Source organism: Anoplolepis gracilipes, chromosome 8 (genome assembly GCF_047496725.1).
Source record: "Anoplolepis gracilipes chromosome 8, ASM4749672v1, whole genome shotgun sequence".
In the NCBI taxonomy this organism is placed as follows: Eukaryota; Metazoa; Arthropoda; class Insecta; order Hymenoptera; family Formicidae; genus Anoplolepis; species Anoplolepis gracilipes.
Window position 1 is genome coordinate 224,680 of NC_132977.1, and position 20,458 is coordinate 245,137.

A 20,458-nucleotide genomic window follows, 5' to 3' on the forward strand; every position below is an offset into this window, starting at 1 on the left:
TACAAATATATTCCACAAAAGTAAATTATTGCGTGTGTATATCGTAAAATGATTATTAAATCATATTAATATAATTGGATTATAAATCTAAAAAAATGCATTGAGAGATGTTGTACCATGTATAAAATTTTATTAGCGAATTGAAAATTCCAGCTTTGATATAGTTGGCCGACAAAATTTAAATCAATAAAATCGATCGGAGATGCATATTCAATTTCGAATATATTTTCAAAATTATCGTGCACATAAGAATATAAATAATATAAATGCTTATATATATATGTGTGGCCATACGTACAGACTGTCCGTAAACATTGTGGCGTGGAATAACCACAATAAATTGATGCTAGAATATTATATAAGAGCACGTCTGAATTTTATTATCCTTTCGATATTATCGTGAACTAAGAGTTCAACTATATAATAAAATATTTAAAATAAATAAATAAATCTAAACGTTAAAAGTAAAGTGATGAAAAATATCAAACTTATATTTTATTCACGTGATTGTTTGCGAGTAGAAAAGAAAAGATTCTGTGATCAAAAATGAAAAAAAAACAAAACATGTAAATTTGAAAATAATAAATTACCGATATATAATTATCCCAGCAAGAAAATCCATTTGAAATGAAAATAGTAGAACGATAGCGTCGTTACAACCACGTCAGATCGCTTCCGGAATACTCTCTACGGACCACGTAAGGCCACAGAGACGATCGATTCTCCAGACATTCAGTATGCCGACCATATGTTGCTGGTTTCTCTGCTGCTAACAGCGTAACCTTTGCGCGCACGCCCGCTTATACCGCGCATTAATTAGAGAGAGAAGCAATTACAGCCGGACGCGAGGTTACGCAGGCATGCGCGGCTAATTACTGGCAAGACACGTGTCTGTCTTTAATTCGCAAAAGAAATTCAACTTGATTTGACGAACACGCGACAACACTGAATCGATCTCGATTGATTGTAATACTCAAAAATACAAATTTATTTCGCATTTTATATTCGAAGAGTTGCTTATTATAAAATAATACATTATTTTTTATGCGATATATATTTACAGGAATAAATGTCTAAATATATATATATATATATATAATGTACATATATTTAGATATTTATTTCTGTAAATATTATGTAATAATATATTACCTTTTTTTATAAAAATATGTGTTTTAATTTAATATGTTATTCTTCTATCCAACTATTTAAAGTTGTGATATAAACGGCTTTGAAATTCTCTCTATTTCGTGATGATAATTACAAAATTCCGATCAGAAAGTTCGGTCGTCCGCGCAGCTCATTTATTTCGCTCGTGAGATAAAATTCGAACGCCTCTGATAAGAAGAAATATATCAAGAGTTTATTAAATAAATCATATTAAATAAATCACATTCTGAAACGCCTCCTCGATTTATCTGGCTTCTCATTTATCATTCTATGTATTTTCATAATAGATATTTATCATGTACTGGCTTTTCATTACGTCATTATATAAAAGGTTTTTTCTTTCTTCGCTTTAAAAAAAAAAAAAAATAACGATCTTGTAAAGAGAATTTGTTTGAAACACACAGTATTAGCGGACCTATCTTGTTAAATTTGAGCATCTTTGACAGTATAACGCTACAACCCAAGACTCGCAATTCAGAAGCACATGTGCAAACAATTGCTTTCCTGGTCTGCCATCCGGTTCGGAGCGAGGGAAGGAGAAGAATCGGAGAAGGAGAGAAATTCCCGGGCGTAGGAAAGGCAAAAATCTCTCTCGATCTCGGCCGAAGCTACGAGTCGTTTTGCTCTCGTGGGCTCGTGCGGCCTTCTCCGAGACCTTCAAGGACGGCGAAACGCATCGCCGGCCGGCCCGAATGCCGAGGGGAAGAATCCGGCAAGGTCGACCAGCAACGTATTCTATTTCTTCCACTTGGATTTTTTTTCAATCGCGCCCGTGCGGACGAAAATAATTGGACGATGAACGCGACGATGCGTGTCACGCATGTGTTCGCACCCGGCTCTCAGAATAAAAATTTAAAACGATTAAAAACAAAATTTTATCAAATATAAAAAAATGTGATTAAATATTAATTATTAAAAGATTATTGCAATATTTATTTATTAAGTTAATTATTATCAAATTATATTAGATATTGAAAATAATGGAATTTTTTCATCTATATTTTTCAATTAATATTCATTATTTTGAACTTTAATAATTCCGATTTAGATGCGATTATATATATAAAAATAAAAGAATATATATATCATGTATGTACATATCATGCTGCATGTTTTGATATCGAAAAAATTCGCACGAGAGATAAAACTGTTTCTACTAAATATAATGGGACGTTCGAGTCCATAATAGTATAAACAAATAATTCAATGTACACCGATAATCCTGCGCATTTTGCGATGCATTGCATCGATGGACGGTACCGCTGCATGCACTCTGTTCATTGCACGCTGCGCATTATTTATATGCCACGTTCGGCATTGATCACGCGTGCGTTCCTCGCTTATTAAATCCTTTGGTATTCGTTGTCGCTATTTCAGTATAGTATCTTCGACGTGTTTTATTTTATTTTATTTTATTTTATTTTATTTTATTTTATTTTATTATTATTTTGTTTTTGCGATTATATGCCGCGAATTCTCGACGCGTCCGACTCCAAACCGCTTTCGATCAATCGTATACCACGATCCTCTCCCTCTTCTCCCCTGTTTATCTGTCTTTTTTTTTTCTCATCTTTTTTTTCGTATCTCTTTGTTTTCTGTCTGCTCACGATTTGCTTCGCGTTAAAACTGGCTGATCGATTAATAGTTTGCGTTCGATGCTCTTTTATTTTCATCAGATATGTTTTCGACATTTTTACACTCGATTAATTAATTTATCGATATATTCCATTCAATATTTTTTTATTCTTAAATTTCGCTGGACGCATGTGTTATGTTTATTTTGCATTTTTCTCTTTCAAAAGCTGCAATTTCATATTTTTCTTCTAGCTATATATTAAATATACATACGAGGGGCGTTTTAAAAGTCATTGCCACTCGTTTTTTTTTTCTCCGTCTGTGACAACATTGATGCGAGAATATTAGTAGGATATATTTATATAAGTAGGTATGCAAGTTTATAAAAAGAAATCAAGATAAATGGCCAACATTTACGGATTCAATAAAAAATGAAAAATGAAGTTGCCACTCGCGTTAACGTCCAGAAATTGTAAAGTGCGTGCTATTATTGGTTTTTTTAGCATCTGAATATTAGCCGTTCAAATTCATGAATGTTTGTGACGAGTTTATGATGGAGTGTCCGATTGTATACTGTGCATTAACGGGTAGAGAAATTCAAAGCTGGTCATGACACTATTCGATGAGGATCACTCGTGATCGGACGTGACGCCCTCAGACTTTTAATTTTTTTCTCTCCCTCAAGTCTACCTTGGGTGAAGTGCCTACAACGGCTTCAGGCCGACAAAGAACTTCAAAAACGTGTCTTATCATGGCTCAAAAAGTTGGACGTGCAGATTTTGAAAGTGGAATTTTAAGACTCATTGCACGTTACGATAAGTGCTTGAATATACATAGCAATTATGTAAAAAAATTAAATATTCCTCAAATATCTCTTATAATTTTTTTAGGAGGACATGTAAAGTCCCAAAAAATTCTAATTCCGAAATCTAGGATATGAGACATTGTCCTGAAAAGTCAAAATCCCGAAATTTAAGACTCGAGATGACATTGTCCCGAAAAGTCGAAATCTCGAAATTTAAGACGTGAGACAGTGTCCCGAAAAGTTACAAGACCGAAATTTAAGAAGTGAGAGAAAATCCTAAATTTTTGATCGAGAAGCTTTAAGCTGTTAACACACTATTACTTATACACGTACTTTGAAGAAAGTTTCATAAAATAACACAAAGTTAATTTTTATTGATAATGCAAAAAATATTTTTATTATCTTATACATTGAAATTTTTAAATAATTTTTTTATATTGTACATATAATTGAAATCTTTTCTATTTATAAATTAATAAATTAAAAATTTTAATTTTTATATAATTAAAATTTTATTCAAATATTATTTATTATTCGATATTGTTATTATTATTATTGTGTATTATTAATATTATTATTTGATATTATAAATATACTATATAAACGATATTATAAACATTTATTTACATTTCCTTAGTGTGTACAAATAATGATGTGTGACCGCATATTCTCTAAATAAAAAGTTCGGAACTTTGCCTTGCTTCTTAAATTTCATAATTTTAATTTATCGGGACAATGTCTCGTGTCTTAAATTTCGAGATTTTGACTTTTCAGGACAATGTCACGTGTCTTAAATTTCGGGATTTTGACTTTTCGGGACATTACTCCACTTTTTGAATTTCGGTAATTTTTTTTCAGGACATTGCATGCCCTCCTTTTTAAAATAACTTTTAATGTATTTTTCGATTTTTCCAATGACTTTTGTATTAACGCCTTTCCCTATATACGTATAAATAGAAAGAAAAAATTGAAGATGAGAAGAAATCACTAGTGTCGTTTCTTTTTTTCAATATTGTCCATCTATTCAAGTTATTGGTTTCGATTTTCTTTTCTCGCCTACACTGAAATCAAGTGCAACACGACCGTGAGTGCCGAATTTAGCCTGCGAGGATGCAATGCAACATGTGATGCATCGCACGTGAATGTGAGGCGTGAAGCAGGTGATTCGGGGATTGCAGCCGAAATAAAAGGCTAAATATATAGTGCCAGTGGAACGAATATCTTTGCTTCTTTGCAATCTCTTTACTTCACGAAAAGTAAATAAACGAACGACAGCACTTTCCGAGCGATTGCATCGTTTTCAGGTCACATTTTTAATGCATTTTTACGATTGATATAATTATATTACAGCGTAATCTTTTCTCTTTCTTTGTTACTCATTCTATTGGCAAAGCTGATAGAATGACTCATGAAAGCACGTAAGGTGCAGATGTCTGAATTCACTAATTCGTGACCTATTTAAATAAAGAACGCATGCGAACTTACGGCTCTTATAAAAAATATAATGCTTGAAATTCAGATATCTAACAATAAGTCCGGTGTATACATGGAATTATTTCTTCAAAATCTTGCGAAAAAAATACGTCATAATTAAAAAAGTGGAAAAGGCTGGATTATCATATAGTTTACATAGTTTAATATTGAAAGCAAAAATATTTTAAAATTTAATTAACTAATTTATTCTTTATTATTATAAGCCAAATATTATATATAAAATCTCTTTAAAATATAATTGTGGAATGCTTATAATCTTGAAAAAATATATTATTTAGATAAATAAAAAAAAAAATTAATTCTTAACAAAAGTTTCGAAACGCGTTTTTTATTATTAGAAAGTACATCTGTGAATATATTTTACATTTATATTTATTGCTCGCGCGATATCATTCTTTACTTATTGTTAAACACTTATTAAATTGCAATACCGCATTGTGCGTGTATGCGTGCGTGCGTGCAAAGTTCAACTCAAAAATTTTGCAAATGCGATTTAAAAAATTATCATTTTATAATATAAGATCGCAAATTTTGTTAAATGTTATCATTGTTATGTTTCTGTTTCAGACCTTGGACTTTGATAGAGATGGTCTCACGAAGCTGAAAAAGGCTATCAAGGCTATCCATAACTCCGGAAACGGTAAGTCCAATATCATTATCAATTTTCATGCAATTTATTTTTCCGATTGTGAAAACAACAAGCAATTTTCTCTTGAAAGGGAGAAATGACTTCGGTCTCAGAATATAGAAACAGTCACCATGGTAACAAATCAAAACTGTAAACTTATTTCTAGGATATATATATATATATATATATAAATTGGGCGTATCCGAATTTTACAATTAAATATTTATGACAGATTTGTGTTTGGCTAAATTTTAAATTTTTTTGAATTTATCAATTTTCTCAATTTTTTATTCCATTTTATAGAAATAGGTATTATTTAAATATAGATATCAAAATTTTCAGAAGGTACGCAATTATTAACGCCGATTACTTTGATGATTCGGCCGGTGGACAAATCTCTTTCATATCGCGATTATTTATTGTATATTGTCACTCTGAGACATTGGACTCTTACGCGTATTGTATATCGTTATCAGCACTGATAATGGCAATTGAATCATTGCAATAAATACAGGAGAGAAGAGTAATTTTGTCCACCTAGAATATCTTTGTTATTTTTCAAAATATAAAAATATAATTATGAAAGTTGTCACGGCATCAAGAAAGCTATAAGAGGCTAGTCATAATTTTTTGTAGGTGGATGCACTTCGTAAATTTGAAGATCAACTTACAATTAGTTTCTTTTTTAATGAAATAATCTTTTTTTTTATAAATCGATTCCTTATAATATTCTGCATAAGAAGTTATAAGAGTATGATCAAAAATTGAATAGCTTATGTAAAGTTATATCCAATTAAAGTATAAAATACTTTGTAACTTTGTATTCAATTTTTGGGTATTATACTCACCTTATAAACTTTTGCGCAGAATATCACAAGGAATTGATTTATATAAAAGGATTTAAATTATTTCATTTAATTAAGGTAATTCCGTTAAAAAAACTAAGTTTTTAAATCTCTAAAATGCCTTCACCTACAAAACATCACTAGCATATTATGGCTTTCTTGATGTTATGGCTTTCTGTACAACTTTTGTAATTACTTTCATATTTCTAAAAATAGCAGAGATATTCCAAATGGTCAGAGTTACTGTTCCATTTTGTATATAATTAGGATAAACTAGGATATAATGGCCATACGAAAAAGATGGCCATAGGCTGTATATTTTTTAATATTCGCTACATAGTACGCTTTTTTAGCCATCAAAGATAATCGATATTATTGTAAATATCGCTTAATGACTAAAAAAGCGCATTATGTAGCGACTATTAAAAAAAATTACAGCCTGTGGCCATCTTTTCCGTATGGCCATCATACTTTAGTTTAGCAATACTTATTGCATATTAACTACGATAAGCATACAAGTCGCGATATATATGTGTATATATATATATATATTTCTTACTAAATATGATTTCTCTCTCTCTCTTCCTTTCTGAACGAGAAAAATAATTTTGGCATAAAATTACATTAATTTTAATATTTAATACAACATAAATTGATGTAACATCTAAATTTTCTAATTAAATTAGAAAACATATATATATATTCATAAATATTTAATGCTTGCACAATATATATATATATCTCGTTTAAAATTTAGAAACCTTAACGTTGAATTAATTTATAATCGAACCCATATTGTAGCTTATAAAAATTTAGTGAAATGATAAATCACAATAAGAATGCTTTTATGAGATACAAAAATATATTTGATTAAAATGTATTTTTATCGAATCACCTTTGAAACACCTGGCGTGAACGTAATATTATGTTCTAATTCTACGGGCGGTAGTTTGGATTTTTTTTATTACGCTCGAATGGGGAAATCTTGTCGAGGTTAACATCCAAAGGGCTATAGACTCGGACTGAACTGTGTGCACTGACTTTTACGAGCGGGCTTCGCCGGCTTTCCGCCACTTCCATCGGACAGACAGATCGATTTCTCTGGCGCCCCCTTCGTTTCCTCGGGCTAGGCTCTCTCTCTCTCTCTCTCTCTCTCTCTCTCTCTCTCTCTCCTGCGGGAGAGTCTAGGAGCTTACACTCCGAATGCCTCGCATTCTGGAGTCTGCGACCGGCATCTTTACGACTATAGTTATATTCACGCTCGCAGTCTATAAACGAGCGCACGATCGATATCGTGTCGTCGATAACGTCGACATATCACACGCTGCATTGCTGGCAAAATACGTCGTAGTTATATCAACCTGTATCGTTTAATCATAAAAATATACATAATATGTGTGCTTTGACACATGAAATTGTCAAAGTGCTTTAAATTATTCATATTCTGTTTTTAATTGTAAAAATTAGAAACAGCTATACAACTTATATTAAAAGTATGTTATTAAAATATATAATTAAAAATGAAATGCAAAAAATAATGTCTGTTGTACTTATTTTCGAAGAAGTTAGTAGACATACATATAAGAAACGATGTTGTTCAATTCGGTATTGTAAAATCATTATAAACTAATGTTTTTAACGATCTTAAACATTATATTAACATATACTCCTCCGTGTAAACGTTTAACATTTTTTTTTTAACTTATTGGAGCAAGTAAATGTCGGAGAGCGATTAAGTTAAACTGATGTAACTTACATACATCAAAGTTATGCGACTTTGTTGTAAAACCTCAGTATATTATTATTTATCATGCATGCGTTAACTTTCTACGCGCGTATTAAATATATTTATTTATAAGTTTTATAGTTACGAAAGGATTACATCATAGATTGAACAATCTTGCGTCATCCTTAGAGTCTTGTTACAAGAATAGCAATAAGAGCGTAACGCGTCATACATATAAATTATATCTAAATATATATCTAAATTATAGATCGAAATTATAATTAACGCGATTATACCAATATGTTTTATTTATTAATAATTATGAATACATTATGGTATATAAAATATTCTAAATCAGCTTTTATATTTTAATTCTCGGGAATCAAAATTTGATATTATATTTTATTATGAAAATGTGATTTGTATTGACAAAAAATATAACGGATCTCGGTGAAAAATATTGATTTGAGGGTTTCTCTGTATAATAAAAGAATAAAGTAGTAACGCGTGCCGAATTCTCGCGTTAGTCGCGAGACTAATGAGAGATTAAAGCGACGTTTCTTTTCTGCGCGCGAGTGGAAAAAAAAACACTCGTATTATTTCACGAAAATTTCTCAGGCCTCGCCTTCGCTTTCCACGGTGAAACATTACTTTTATCTCAATTACGTTATCCCATTCCATATAAAATATTTTTTATTTCAAAAATTTCAGGTTCACGCGTGTGTCTCTTTCTTCTTAAAATTCTTTGAAAAATCACATCTTAAAATTATGTCATACTTTCGTAAAGCTGATGAATAGTATATACTTATATTGGCATTAGCTATATATATATGTTTTCTCTCTCTCTCTCTCTCTCTCTCTCTCTCTCTCTCTCTTCTCTCTCTCATACAAAATCGAATATTTTTACGGAAACAAATATTTTTAGTATGAAATAAATTTAAAAAAATATACACATACATACATACATGCAAGAGCATGTTGAAGACACCACTTTTTGTGTAAACTGGCTTTTAAATTACGGATCTTTGGTGACGTAACGAATAGATAGTCGCGCGAAATTGCTTCCTCAGGTCGTGAAACGTCGCTGAAAAGACCCTATAACTATACAGTAAGATTCTGCTGTAATTGTCAGGAGCCGCGGATGGCTTGTAATTATGTAGCATAATGGGAAGATGCTTCGTGAGAGCCTAGTATTATGAAATTGTTTTTTGATGAGAGTTTTTATTCTTATACTCTAACTGGAACGCAGTGACGATACATATGTATTATATTTCTCGTATTAAATAATAGTTATTATGTCAATTTATTTATTTTTGATTGGTTCCATTTAGAAAGCAATTTTTATTTATCAATAATATAAAGTAAGCCACGCTTTTTTTACATAATTAATATATATTATTGTAATATTATGTTGTTAACTAGAAGCAATGAATATGTATGTACATGGATTGAATAGGAATGTTTAATATTTATACTTTTTGTAGTTTTTATAATTCGTTATTATTTCTATGATAATCTCTTCTATAATAAAATTATATTTTTTAACGATAAACAAACTTTAGAATATGTGATAATATCTTTGTTGATGAAAAAACTGAAGAGAAAAAAAGTGAGATATCTTTTTTTATGTAGAGTTTTTTTATGTAGTTATGGAAGGAGTATTCTAATATCAAAATTTTTAACAGTCAATTTTAATATAAATTTCATCAAATTAATGGCAATTTTTAATTCTTTAAAAGTAAATAGTCTTTTTAAATAATATATCTTCCAGGTTACATACGTGGATAAAGTATCTTTATCCTTAACGTAACCCTTCCGCAATCTTTTTATGACATCCTCACGTCACGAAGGCTCTCGTCTTCGCCGTGTGCTTCATTAACTCGTAATTGTGCGGAGCTTGTTAATTGTCATCTTATCTGCGGCATATCACTTTGTCGCTTATCTTCTAAACTCGTTACATATATTATACAAGTGATTTTTTAAAAATAAAAATTGCATATTGCATAGCAATATAATGTGCGCGTGTTGCGTGTGTGAAATCGATAAATGAAAATAAACTAAATAATAACAACAATGAATAATTATTAAATTTATGTTTACTTTTCCATAGAAATTAAATAAAATAATGTAAATATATTTCTTTAAAAATGAAAATTTTGTTTGTCAAGTTATATAATAATCACATTCATCAAAATTACCGTACATCTTAATATTTATTTTTTTATTACAATGATTAACATAAAGATTGATTATCATAATCACAATATTAAAAAAAAATTTTAGATACTATAATTATTTACATAAAGTTCGTATATATTTAATAATAGAAATCTTTGATTTGTTATTAAAAGAAATAAACGATAACATGAGTAAATTTAAAGTAAACAATATTTCTACATGATTAATAAAACATTGAAAATATCAGCCGTACTATTTTTTGCAAATAATAAGTCAGAGAATAACAAATTACTGTCGCAGACGTGAGCAAAGCACGACGTATTAAACGTTTGTATTCGGTCACCTATGGCTCGACATGTTTTTCACGAGTTTCCCGGCTATTTTTCACCCGTCAATCGACCTCTGAAAATCGCAACTGCGTCCGTATCGAGCCGGTCAGCGTTATTTCCGCGTCGAGTCACAATGGACCACATTTCTCCAGATATCGTTCGACATGTCCGATCTCTTTCCTCTTGTCCACAGCTCTTTCTCCATTCACCTGTTACGTTACCGGTCCTTTCTCTTTCTCTTTCTCTTTCTCTTTCCTGTCTGTGGCTATCTGACGAGACAGGATGTATCGCTCCGAGTACCCCGGGTGCGAATCACGTGCCGTGACGCGCGTGTTGTCCCCAGGAGACAATAGAGGGGAGGTCCGATATTCTCGAAACTTTTTTACCGGAAACGTTTTGCTGACAACAAATACCGGGAATGTTGAAATTTAACCGTTTGTCGTATTACAGATACGATCCTGCAAAAAATATTGACAGTAAAATTAAATAAAGAAATTCATGTGAATATTATTTATATATTTAACCACATAATAATAATTTTTTAATAAATTAATTTATCAATACATTTTTCCGGAAAAATAATTATTTGTGGCAAATAAATATCCACGAGAATCATAATGTACGTATTTGCGTTTCTCTGAGAGTTATATGTTGTGCTCGTAAAAGATAAAATTCCAGATATTTTCATTGTAACATTACGGTTGTGTGATGTGCGTTTGAAAAATTCAAAGAGAAGATGCATTAGTATTTCTAATACCATGAAAAGCTCTGACTGTTAGGTCGTGGGATCATACGAGATTCTCTGAGAATTTTCGTACAATATCTCTTAGCGACGAGCAAGAATGGCGATATGGAAAGAGCAATGAGGCGTTGCGATAAATCTCGCGGTGAAGACAAGAATGAAGAGGAAATGGTAACGGGCGGCACGGATATCCCGAAGAATGCTCCTCAGAGTTATCTTCCTCTGTAAGAAATCGCTATATTCAGTCGAATATACGATATTTTTCATAAACTCTGAAAAGGAAAGACGTATCACGTATGGAAGACGACCGAGTAGACTCGGTATAAAAGGAAATCGTCCATGTCAAATAGCAAAAAGATATTAAAAGTTTCACTCAAAAAAAATAATTTGCTAATGTAGATAGATTTTTCTGCATGTCTCAATTAAAATTTATCGCTATTTTTTGTATCTGTTAGAATATTAAAATTAATTAATTAGCAACATGCTACATTATGCCTACCTCTATTTATTATTTTTGTGTTTTTCGACGATTAAATTAAATATTTTTATTATATTAAATTGTTTAGCTTTTTAAGCCTTAAAACACTAATTAATTTTATTATTCATATAGAACTGTTTTACTTGATTATTTGTTAGAATGTTTGTCACGTTGTATGGAATTTATAGCAGCAATATTTTAACGATACCTCTAGAAAATTTAGATCCAATTGCCAAATATTAATCACAAATATAATTGTCCTTGACAATAGGCCTTAAAGGTAGGCATCGTAAAGAAAACTTTCCGTTTAAATTACACTAATAGTACACAGATATAAATTCTGTCTCTGTCATTTAAATTGATTAAGTTGCAAAATATATGCAGGAGCACAGTATTTGCTAATAATTTATCCGTTTCAGTGAATTTTTTACACCTAAAAAATTTTTGTTAAAGTTGCAAGATCATTTTCCTGAGTGTTGATTTACAGAAATCTGTAACAGTGCGCATATTCTTCTTTTCGTAGATTCTGTTTAGCACATAATTTCTGTGGATTAAAACGCGCTATCCCAATAATAACCGTGTTTGACGTGGAATTTTAAAAGAGACGTGATACAACGCTTTCCATGTCGTCGTGACGTTTTCGATAAAAGGGATTCTTTTACCCCGACTCGTAATGTAATTGAAAGTTTGAACCGGAGGTGAACAAGTTGCCGCTTATCCATTCGGCCGGATAGACCACGATTATATTCATTGCACCGCAGTCGCGAGTGAATTGAATATCACTTTGCGACACGGGGACAATACCTTTTATTCCCTTTCGTTCCTTGTCCTTTGGTACATCCTGTTGAGAAGTTTCCTTCGGCTAATGAAATTTCTCTCGCGAGGAAGGATGTGCGCTCCCTTCACTCGAGCGATAAACGCTCTTCGACGTTAGTCGAAGTCAATCATATTGCATTTCTTTCGAGAGAAAGAGAGGGAGAGAGAAAGAGAATGCAGTTCGGATATTGAATGAAAGAGTTTTGAAACAAGTTGGAAGAGGAAATTGAAGCATTATTTAGAGGAATGAGACAAAGGATTTGATTTGAAAATGCGAGTAACAAGCGACAGCATTTTCCTACTGCAAAAGTTATCTGCATAAAACACCTGAAACTATTTATATCATTAAAGTAAAATTGCAAATATATTTCTAGAGATTCGGCTATTTTATATTTTCTACATTCGCAACTAATAAAGAGATGATAAAATTATTAGGTATACTACATGTGTGAGTTTGTATATACAATATAATTTCCAACAATAAAGATGAGAAATTATTTCAGCCACGAATCTATAAATCTATATCGTTCTATGGTTAAAATTACATGCGTAAGTCTCCGACAAAAAACAAACAAGATTCTTCTGCTGAAAGAGAAGCCGTTCATCGAACCGGACGTGAAGCGTTTTTATTTTCACTTCGCTTTGCAGTCCAGCGAGATTCCATACTCTCGGTCGTGTATGTATGTACTCGCATGCGAGAGGCGATATCGGCCGAGCAACTTTGCAGGAAGTTGGAAGAAAAAGCAAAAAAAGACAAGAGTTGGCAACCAACAAGAAAGGAAGAGGAAGAGGAAGAGGATTATTGGAATATTGGAAAGCGGGATGCGAGCTTCTCCTCGCGTCGAGATTCGCAGTGCAGTCGAGAGATTCGGGAAGCGGAAGGATTGCGAGAGAGGAGACAGAGAAGAAAGGAAGAAAAGTCGCCTTTTGACATCACAGAGCGCGAAACGAGAGAGAGAGAGAGAGAGAGAGAGAGAGAGAGAGAGAGAGTGTGTGTGTGTGCAACGTTTATCGCGCGAGTGCATTTCTTCCAGCCTTGCAAGGCTGCTTCGTAATCCAAAGCGAGGAATGCAGGAATCCGCGTAAAGTGTGCAATGTCTTACGGTAGAAAGGGTAAAATTATGAGTATACACTCGGTGTTTTTGCTCTCTGTCTTTCTCACGACCGATGCGTTTGCGTGAGATTCAAAACGCAAACTGTTGCGTGTATGTGCGAGAAAAGCGCAGAAATTAACTCAGATTGCGGACATTTATATAATAGTCCAACGCGATAACTTAACAGTGGGCGTTTGTTCGAATATTTGTCGCTGAATTAATATTCGTATGATGCGTAGAAATTTTACGGGCAACGCGTAAATTTCGAAAAAAGAAAAATATGACGTACTCTTTGATGGCGAAGTGATTATATAATACAATAATTACGCATGAATGAGGGAGATTTGTCTGTTTTGTATGCAATAGAGATGCGAGGAAAAATATTTTTACACAAATTTTTCTCAATTTTTTAAATTACAAAATATAAATATATACACAGAGTTTTTAGAAAGTTTTACTCAAAAAAATATTTTGCTAATGTAGATAGATTTCCAGATGTCTCAATTAAAATTTATCGTTACTTTTTGTATCTGTTAGAATATTGTTTGTCACGTATAAATTCTGTCTCTGTCATTTAAATTGATTAAATGTAAAATATATGCAGGATCACAATATTTGCTAATAATTTATCTGTTTCAGTTAATTTTTTACACCTAGAAAATTTTCGTTCAAGTTGCAAGATCATTTTTTTTGAGTGTTTGCTACCCGTCGCAAATGTATAAAGATTTTTTATATTTATTATTTATTATTTTTTTGTTATTTTTACGAATGTAAAAGAAAAGTATTAAATAAGAGATCTGTTCTTATAACGTTTTAATCAATATGTAATCTCGTTGTCTTCAACTAATGGAACTACATGTGTTTCTTTGCAGCTCATGTGGACAATGAGGTATACTTAGGAAGGGCGTTAGAGAGACTCGGCGACGCCGCTCTAAAGGAACAGGAACCGGACATAGGCGCGGCGTTCCTCAAATTCGCGGTGGTCACGAAGGAACTGAGTGCTCTCATGAAAACTCTGGTACGTGTTTCCCAAGCGAAATTTATGTTAACATGTTACATACGCGAGTCACGGAATATTCCGTGTTTTCAGTGCTGATGATACTCCGCGACTCGTAGAATATTTCGCTTTTTGTCGCTTTTAGCCACGTATTTTATACGATGACAATAAATATATATACATATATATATATATATATATATATATATATATTGAATTAATTACTCAAAGATTCAAAATATTAAGTTTTACTAAAAAAGGGAAAATATAATTAAAGGAATACGTAATTAATTACACAGTAAAAAATTTTGCGTCCATATGTTAAAATTTTCTTGTGTTACCACGTTTTGATTACTACTTCAATGTAAAATTAACTTCATATTAATCAATTTCACAATTTAACACTTTGTGTATGTCTTGTAGAAATAAAATATTATTTGAGTGCTTTTAATATATCATTAACAATCATTTCAAACAATCAACATGTTTCAAAATCAGTTTAACATTCTAAGAAAAGTTAAAATAAATTTTCGAGTAATCGTGAACTTTAAAATGTTCTATCAACATTTCTTACAAGTTATTGAAACTACACTTTTATGTAGCTTTTAATTAATTTGTATGTTGTTTTTACATCACACTTCAAGTCACAATAACAAAAATAAAAATAAAAATAAAAATGTAAAGTTTTGTGTCAATTAGTTAACATTTCTTATTTGTCAATAAGTAACAGACAATAAATGATTTTTATTTTAACTTAAAATTTACAGTGGACTTTTTGGGACATGCGAAAAATGTTAAGATTAACATTTTATTTTTTATTGCGTAACGTAATTAAATATATATCAAAAAAATCTTTGACGTACAACTTTTGCAGACGGATCTGAGAAAATGGCAAGGCGCGCATTGTTGGCACTTTGATCGAATTCTGACGTGTCTTAAATTTTACGATTCATCAGGCGGAGATATTAATAACGCCGTATAAATGTCCGTATGCGCGCCCTCGATGTATCGTGATGCACGCGCGTTATTGGAAAAATCTCTTCACGGTTCATCGTCAACCGATGGCAACGACCGTAGCTAGACTAGCGCAGTACGTTGTTCGTACGTACATATATATACGTTGGTGTAGGTGCAAAAATAGAATTTCTAAACTGGCGATCAATATGAAAAGCGTGCGCCGGTCGCGCGTTGGCGTGCGCGACAAAATAAAATTTCGCGCCCGCGAAAAGATTGCATCGGTCGCACGAGAGATTTTCAACTTTCGCGATTAACGATCGATCATCATATTGCCAAATCCGAGAAAAAGTCTCGGATTTGTGATTGCGTTCCCTCGAACCGAAAATGTGTGATATTCATGGCACGCGTTCTGTCGGAGGAGCGAATTGTTCTGCTAAAATCATTTTCCATCACCGTGGAATTATATCTTTGAACGTTTACGTTTTACCTCCTCCTTTTGTGATTGTATAGCATAATATATGCGGGTATCTAGGTCACGATGAATGATGAATACAAGATGAATGTAAACTTGTATGACGGTAAATTCTCCACTCTCTATGCTTAATCTTCTCTACGTTCAATATTCAACCAACTCCCAGCTGTCGAATATTCGAAACTTTTCATCTCGCGACTTGTCAGTTTAATGCACCAGTTTATGACTCGCATGCAGATTGCATCGTGTGGTCGTACACATATCGCTTTAAAACAAATTACAAAATTTCATTGCTAATTCTAGAGTTATTATTGTTATTATACACATCATATACACGAGGAAATATCACATCATGTATACGCAGAACGAAATATTTATGCATAGTGTTCCATTTAAAATAAAAATATGCTTATAAATATATCAAACGAATTTTGAAAGAAAGTTTCAAATAAAAGTTGTTTGGCTTCGAGAGGAATGTAAGATGTCATTGATTTGACTTTGGATGTACGTGCCAAGATCATATGAAATCAATTTTCTTTTTTTTTTAAATGGGACCATCGCAATTTTTTGATAAATTAATTGATTCCTCACAATATTCTACATAAAAAATTTAAAGATATAATGGCCAAAAATTGAATAATTTAAGAGGTATTTCATAATTTATTTGACAATTTTACATAACAAACTATGAAATATCTCGTGAAATATTTTTTTTTCGATTATTTTTATCTCAACACTTTTTATGCACAGAATAAAAAGAGGAATCAGTTGGTATAAATAAAATATATAGTGGTCTTAAAATAAAAAAAAAGAATATATGTAACTACTCGTTACAAATCCTATATACCTATTTCAAAGTTTAAAAATAAAATTATTGATTGCTCTTTGAAGAAAAAGAGATACATACATACTTTTTTTTTTTATTGATAAGGTCCATTCAATTCATTATATCACTTTACAACAAATACTAAAAAAATCTCTTCGGCGTGCTCGTATATTTTCACTTTTCTGACGTCTAGCTACACTCATTATTATACGCCGACACGATTGTGTTCAACGAGGAGAATCCTCTGTGCGCTCGCTCGTAATTTTCTACCGCGGTGGCTTCTCTTTTATTCTTCAGGCTCCGTCTGAGACTGTTCGTCGTTTCATTGAATTAAAAAAGTCGATCCGGCGACAATATTATACAACAAGCTCACGTTAACAGGATGTCTCGCGTATGTTAGAGACGAAAGAAGTACTTGCGCGTAAAGAAAAGTATAATATACCGAGAAGCGAAATACATATTTATAACGTATCTTTTATTTCTAATTATATTTAATACACGCGTGTATGCGTGCGTGTATTTGGATAAAACATCTTATTTCCAATGCCAATGAAATAGCTAAAAATAGGAGAGAAGGATATAATTCTCTCTGAGCGTGGATTTAAAAGCCGGACGATGCAGATTTAAACTGGTTCTAAACGTATGTTCCGATGATTTCCTAAGCTCGCGCTATGCAGTTAGAGCCTATGCAGCGTAAATCGGAACGTCTCACGGCAGTGGGATAATTACATTTATTGAAGCGTGTACGCGGACGCTTATAGACCAGCATGAAAGAGAGAGAGAGAGAGAGAGAGAGAGAGAGAATAGTAAGACTTTCCTAGATTCTATCACGCACGAGCGACCGCGAATTTATATTTATCGGGGCTTTAAACGTGCCACTCGCCTCGATTGCGATTTCAGCATGGTTCTTCGCGTTCTCGACGTATCGAGGCCAATCGCGAATTGAATCTAAACTCTGCGTTTAAATACGATTCTTATTTTTTTTTTTTTTTTTTTTTTTTTTTTTTTTTTTAATCACCAATCACCCGAAATTCTGAACCATTGTGTTCGATCATCTACGATGACGTCACATGTGCAATTGGTTAAAATTTATTTGCATCCGATATTGACTTTGCGTGTTGCATCCAACGAGAACAGGAAGTAATCCAACGCTTGAATATTACGAACCTTTTCGCTCAAATTAAACTCGGATTGTCGAATGTTATTTCTGATCGATTAACTATAACTGGAATCAGAAGTTTCGTTTCTTCTGATGAAATATTTAATCTGTATTTATTGTTTTTTAACATCGAAAATATTGCTTTAGTAATACAAATAACTTAAAGTCAGAAATGTAAACTGTAATTACATTATCGTGAAGACGAATTTTTGCAAAATAATATAAAAGTCATAACTACCTCTTCTTTTTTCTAATCCAGTAAAAGACAAGCAATGTTAATTGAGCAATTATACAATTAAAAAAAAAAATTAAAATAGATCGTCATTATATCTTTTAGAAAACCTAATAATCTTAACAATAATGTCTGCAAAAAAATTAAATAGATTTTATTCATATAGAAAATGATTAAAATTAATTTAGATGAAACTTTGCTTATTGCTTTTTTTTTAAGGGGAGAGCATGATTTAATTATAATAATAAAGAAAATATATAGTTTATCATTTTCACTTATGATTCCTGCCACTTTCTTTGCAGAGAAGAGAGTCAATTGCACATTGCTTTCGTAGCCCATTATGCGGCGCGTTTAAGCGCTTTCCAGCCGAGTTTTCACAAGAGCTGAGAATCATGAAGCGGTCGAGGGATCATCCTAGAGAGAAAGAAAGAAGAGAGAGAGAGAGAGAGAGAGAGAGAGAGAGAGAGAGAGAGAGAGAGAGAGAGACAAAGAAAGAAAAGGAGCAGATTCCGAGAGGAAGCTGCATTCTATTCAGGGCGAACGAGGTGACAGGCTGAGCAAACTGCTGACGCGAATCGACAATGATTCACTATTTACCGGCCAGCTAAAGTCAGACGATAGTCGCGATTCCCGTTCCAGAATCCTGAAAGCTCGCATTTTTCATCGCCGTTTTCCATTCGAATACTGTCAGACTGGTTATTCTGATAAATAGATAAAATATTACACGTCACTTAATCTGAAATAACTCGCCGTTCTTTTTACAGCATACAAGATAAAGAAAGCTAATATTTTCACATCTGTATCTAATAGATATCGAGCGAATACCGAGAGTGGTATATTTATCAAGATATTAACTGCGTTATTGGATCATAATATGAATATGCTGAAAAGCGCGGTATAAAATGGAGTATTTTGTTCGTAATTATAATTTATACAAATATTATATTTATTTATATATAATTTATAATACAAAATAAAATATATTCAAATTTTTTATTTTGCCCTCTCAAAATTATTTCAAAATATTTTATATTACAAGAACTTTTTTATCAATATAAATACATTAATAATTAGATTAATAAAAAAATTTATTTGGAATGTCTCTCTCTCTCTCTCTCTCTCTGTTTTACTTTAAAATTTATTATATAACTAGAATGTTTTGTGATTTAGATCTATGTCAGACAAAATTCTTTATTTAATAAAAAAATATAATTATACCGCCCACGATGAATCATTCATTAACCATCGATCATGTGATTACAGATGCAAAACATCAACAACATCGTTATGTTTCCGCTGGATTCAGTGCTGAAAGGTGACTTAAGGGGCGTGAAGGGAGATCTGAAGAGACCCTTCGAGAAGGCCTGGAAGGATTACGAGGCTAAGTACGCGAAAATCGAAAAGGAGAAGAAACAGCACGCGAAAGAGGCCGGTCTGATTCGTACGGAGGTCACACCCGCCGAGATCGCCGACGAGATGGAGAAGGAAAGACGGTTGTTTCAACTGCAAATGTGCGAGGTAAGCGATGCAGAGAGAGAGAGAGAGAGAGAGAGAGAGAGATCCAAACATAAGTATTAAACGGTCCCACCCTGGAGCGACACGTATACACGTATGTACATACAATACTATCGATGCGCGTGCATCGAAATCCGATCGTTTAGATATACTGTCGTGTGTCGGGGCTGAAAAATGTATATCTTTTAAATCGAGAACTTTATTTACATTTTACATTCTAGACAACGAAGTTTATGTAGTTTGACATTTTGTTTCCGACAACCTATGCAAAATGTCAGACAACTGTCGTTGACATTTTTTTCTGAAAATTGTTGAAAAATAATATTGTAAATATAAAAATGTCAAAAAAAGCACAAGAAATTTAACGTAAAAAAAAAAAACGAAAAAATTTTTTTCAGAAATAAAATATAAAAAAATGTA

At 32.2% G+C, this 20,458-nt stretch overlaps 1 protein-coding gene across 3 annotated transcripts in view; it reads left to right on the plus strand.

The window, feature by feature from the left end:
- Asap (ArfGAP domain of ASAP) overlaps positions 1-20,458 on the plus strand; it is a 49,759-nt gene that overhangs the window by 16,247 nt on the left and 13,054 nt on the right. For all 3 annotated transcript variants that reach the window (XM_072897630.1, XM_072897627.1, XM_072897628.1), the window contains exons 2-4: positions 5,612-5,684; positions 14,753-14,898; positions 19,787-20,041. In XM_072897630.1, coding sequence (XP_072753731.1) covers positions 5,612-5,684; positions 14,753-14,898; positions 19,787-20,041 — 474 coding nt within the window. The remainder of the gene's footprint in view (positions 1-5,611; positions 5,685-14,752; positions 14,899-19,786; positions 20,042-20,458) is intronic.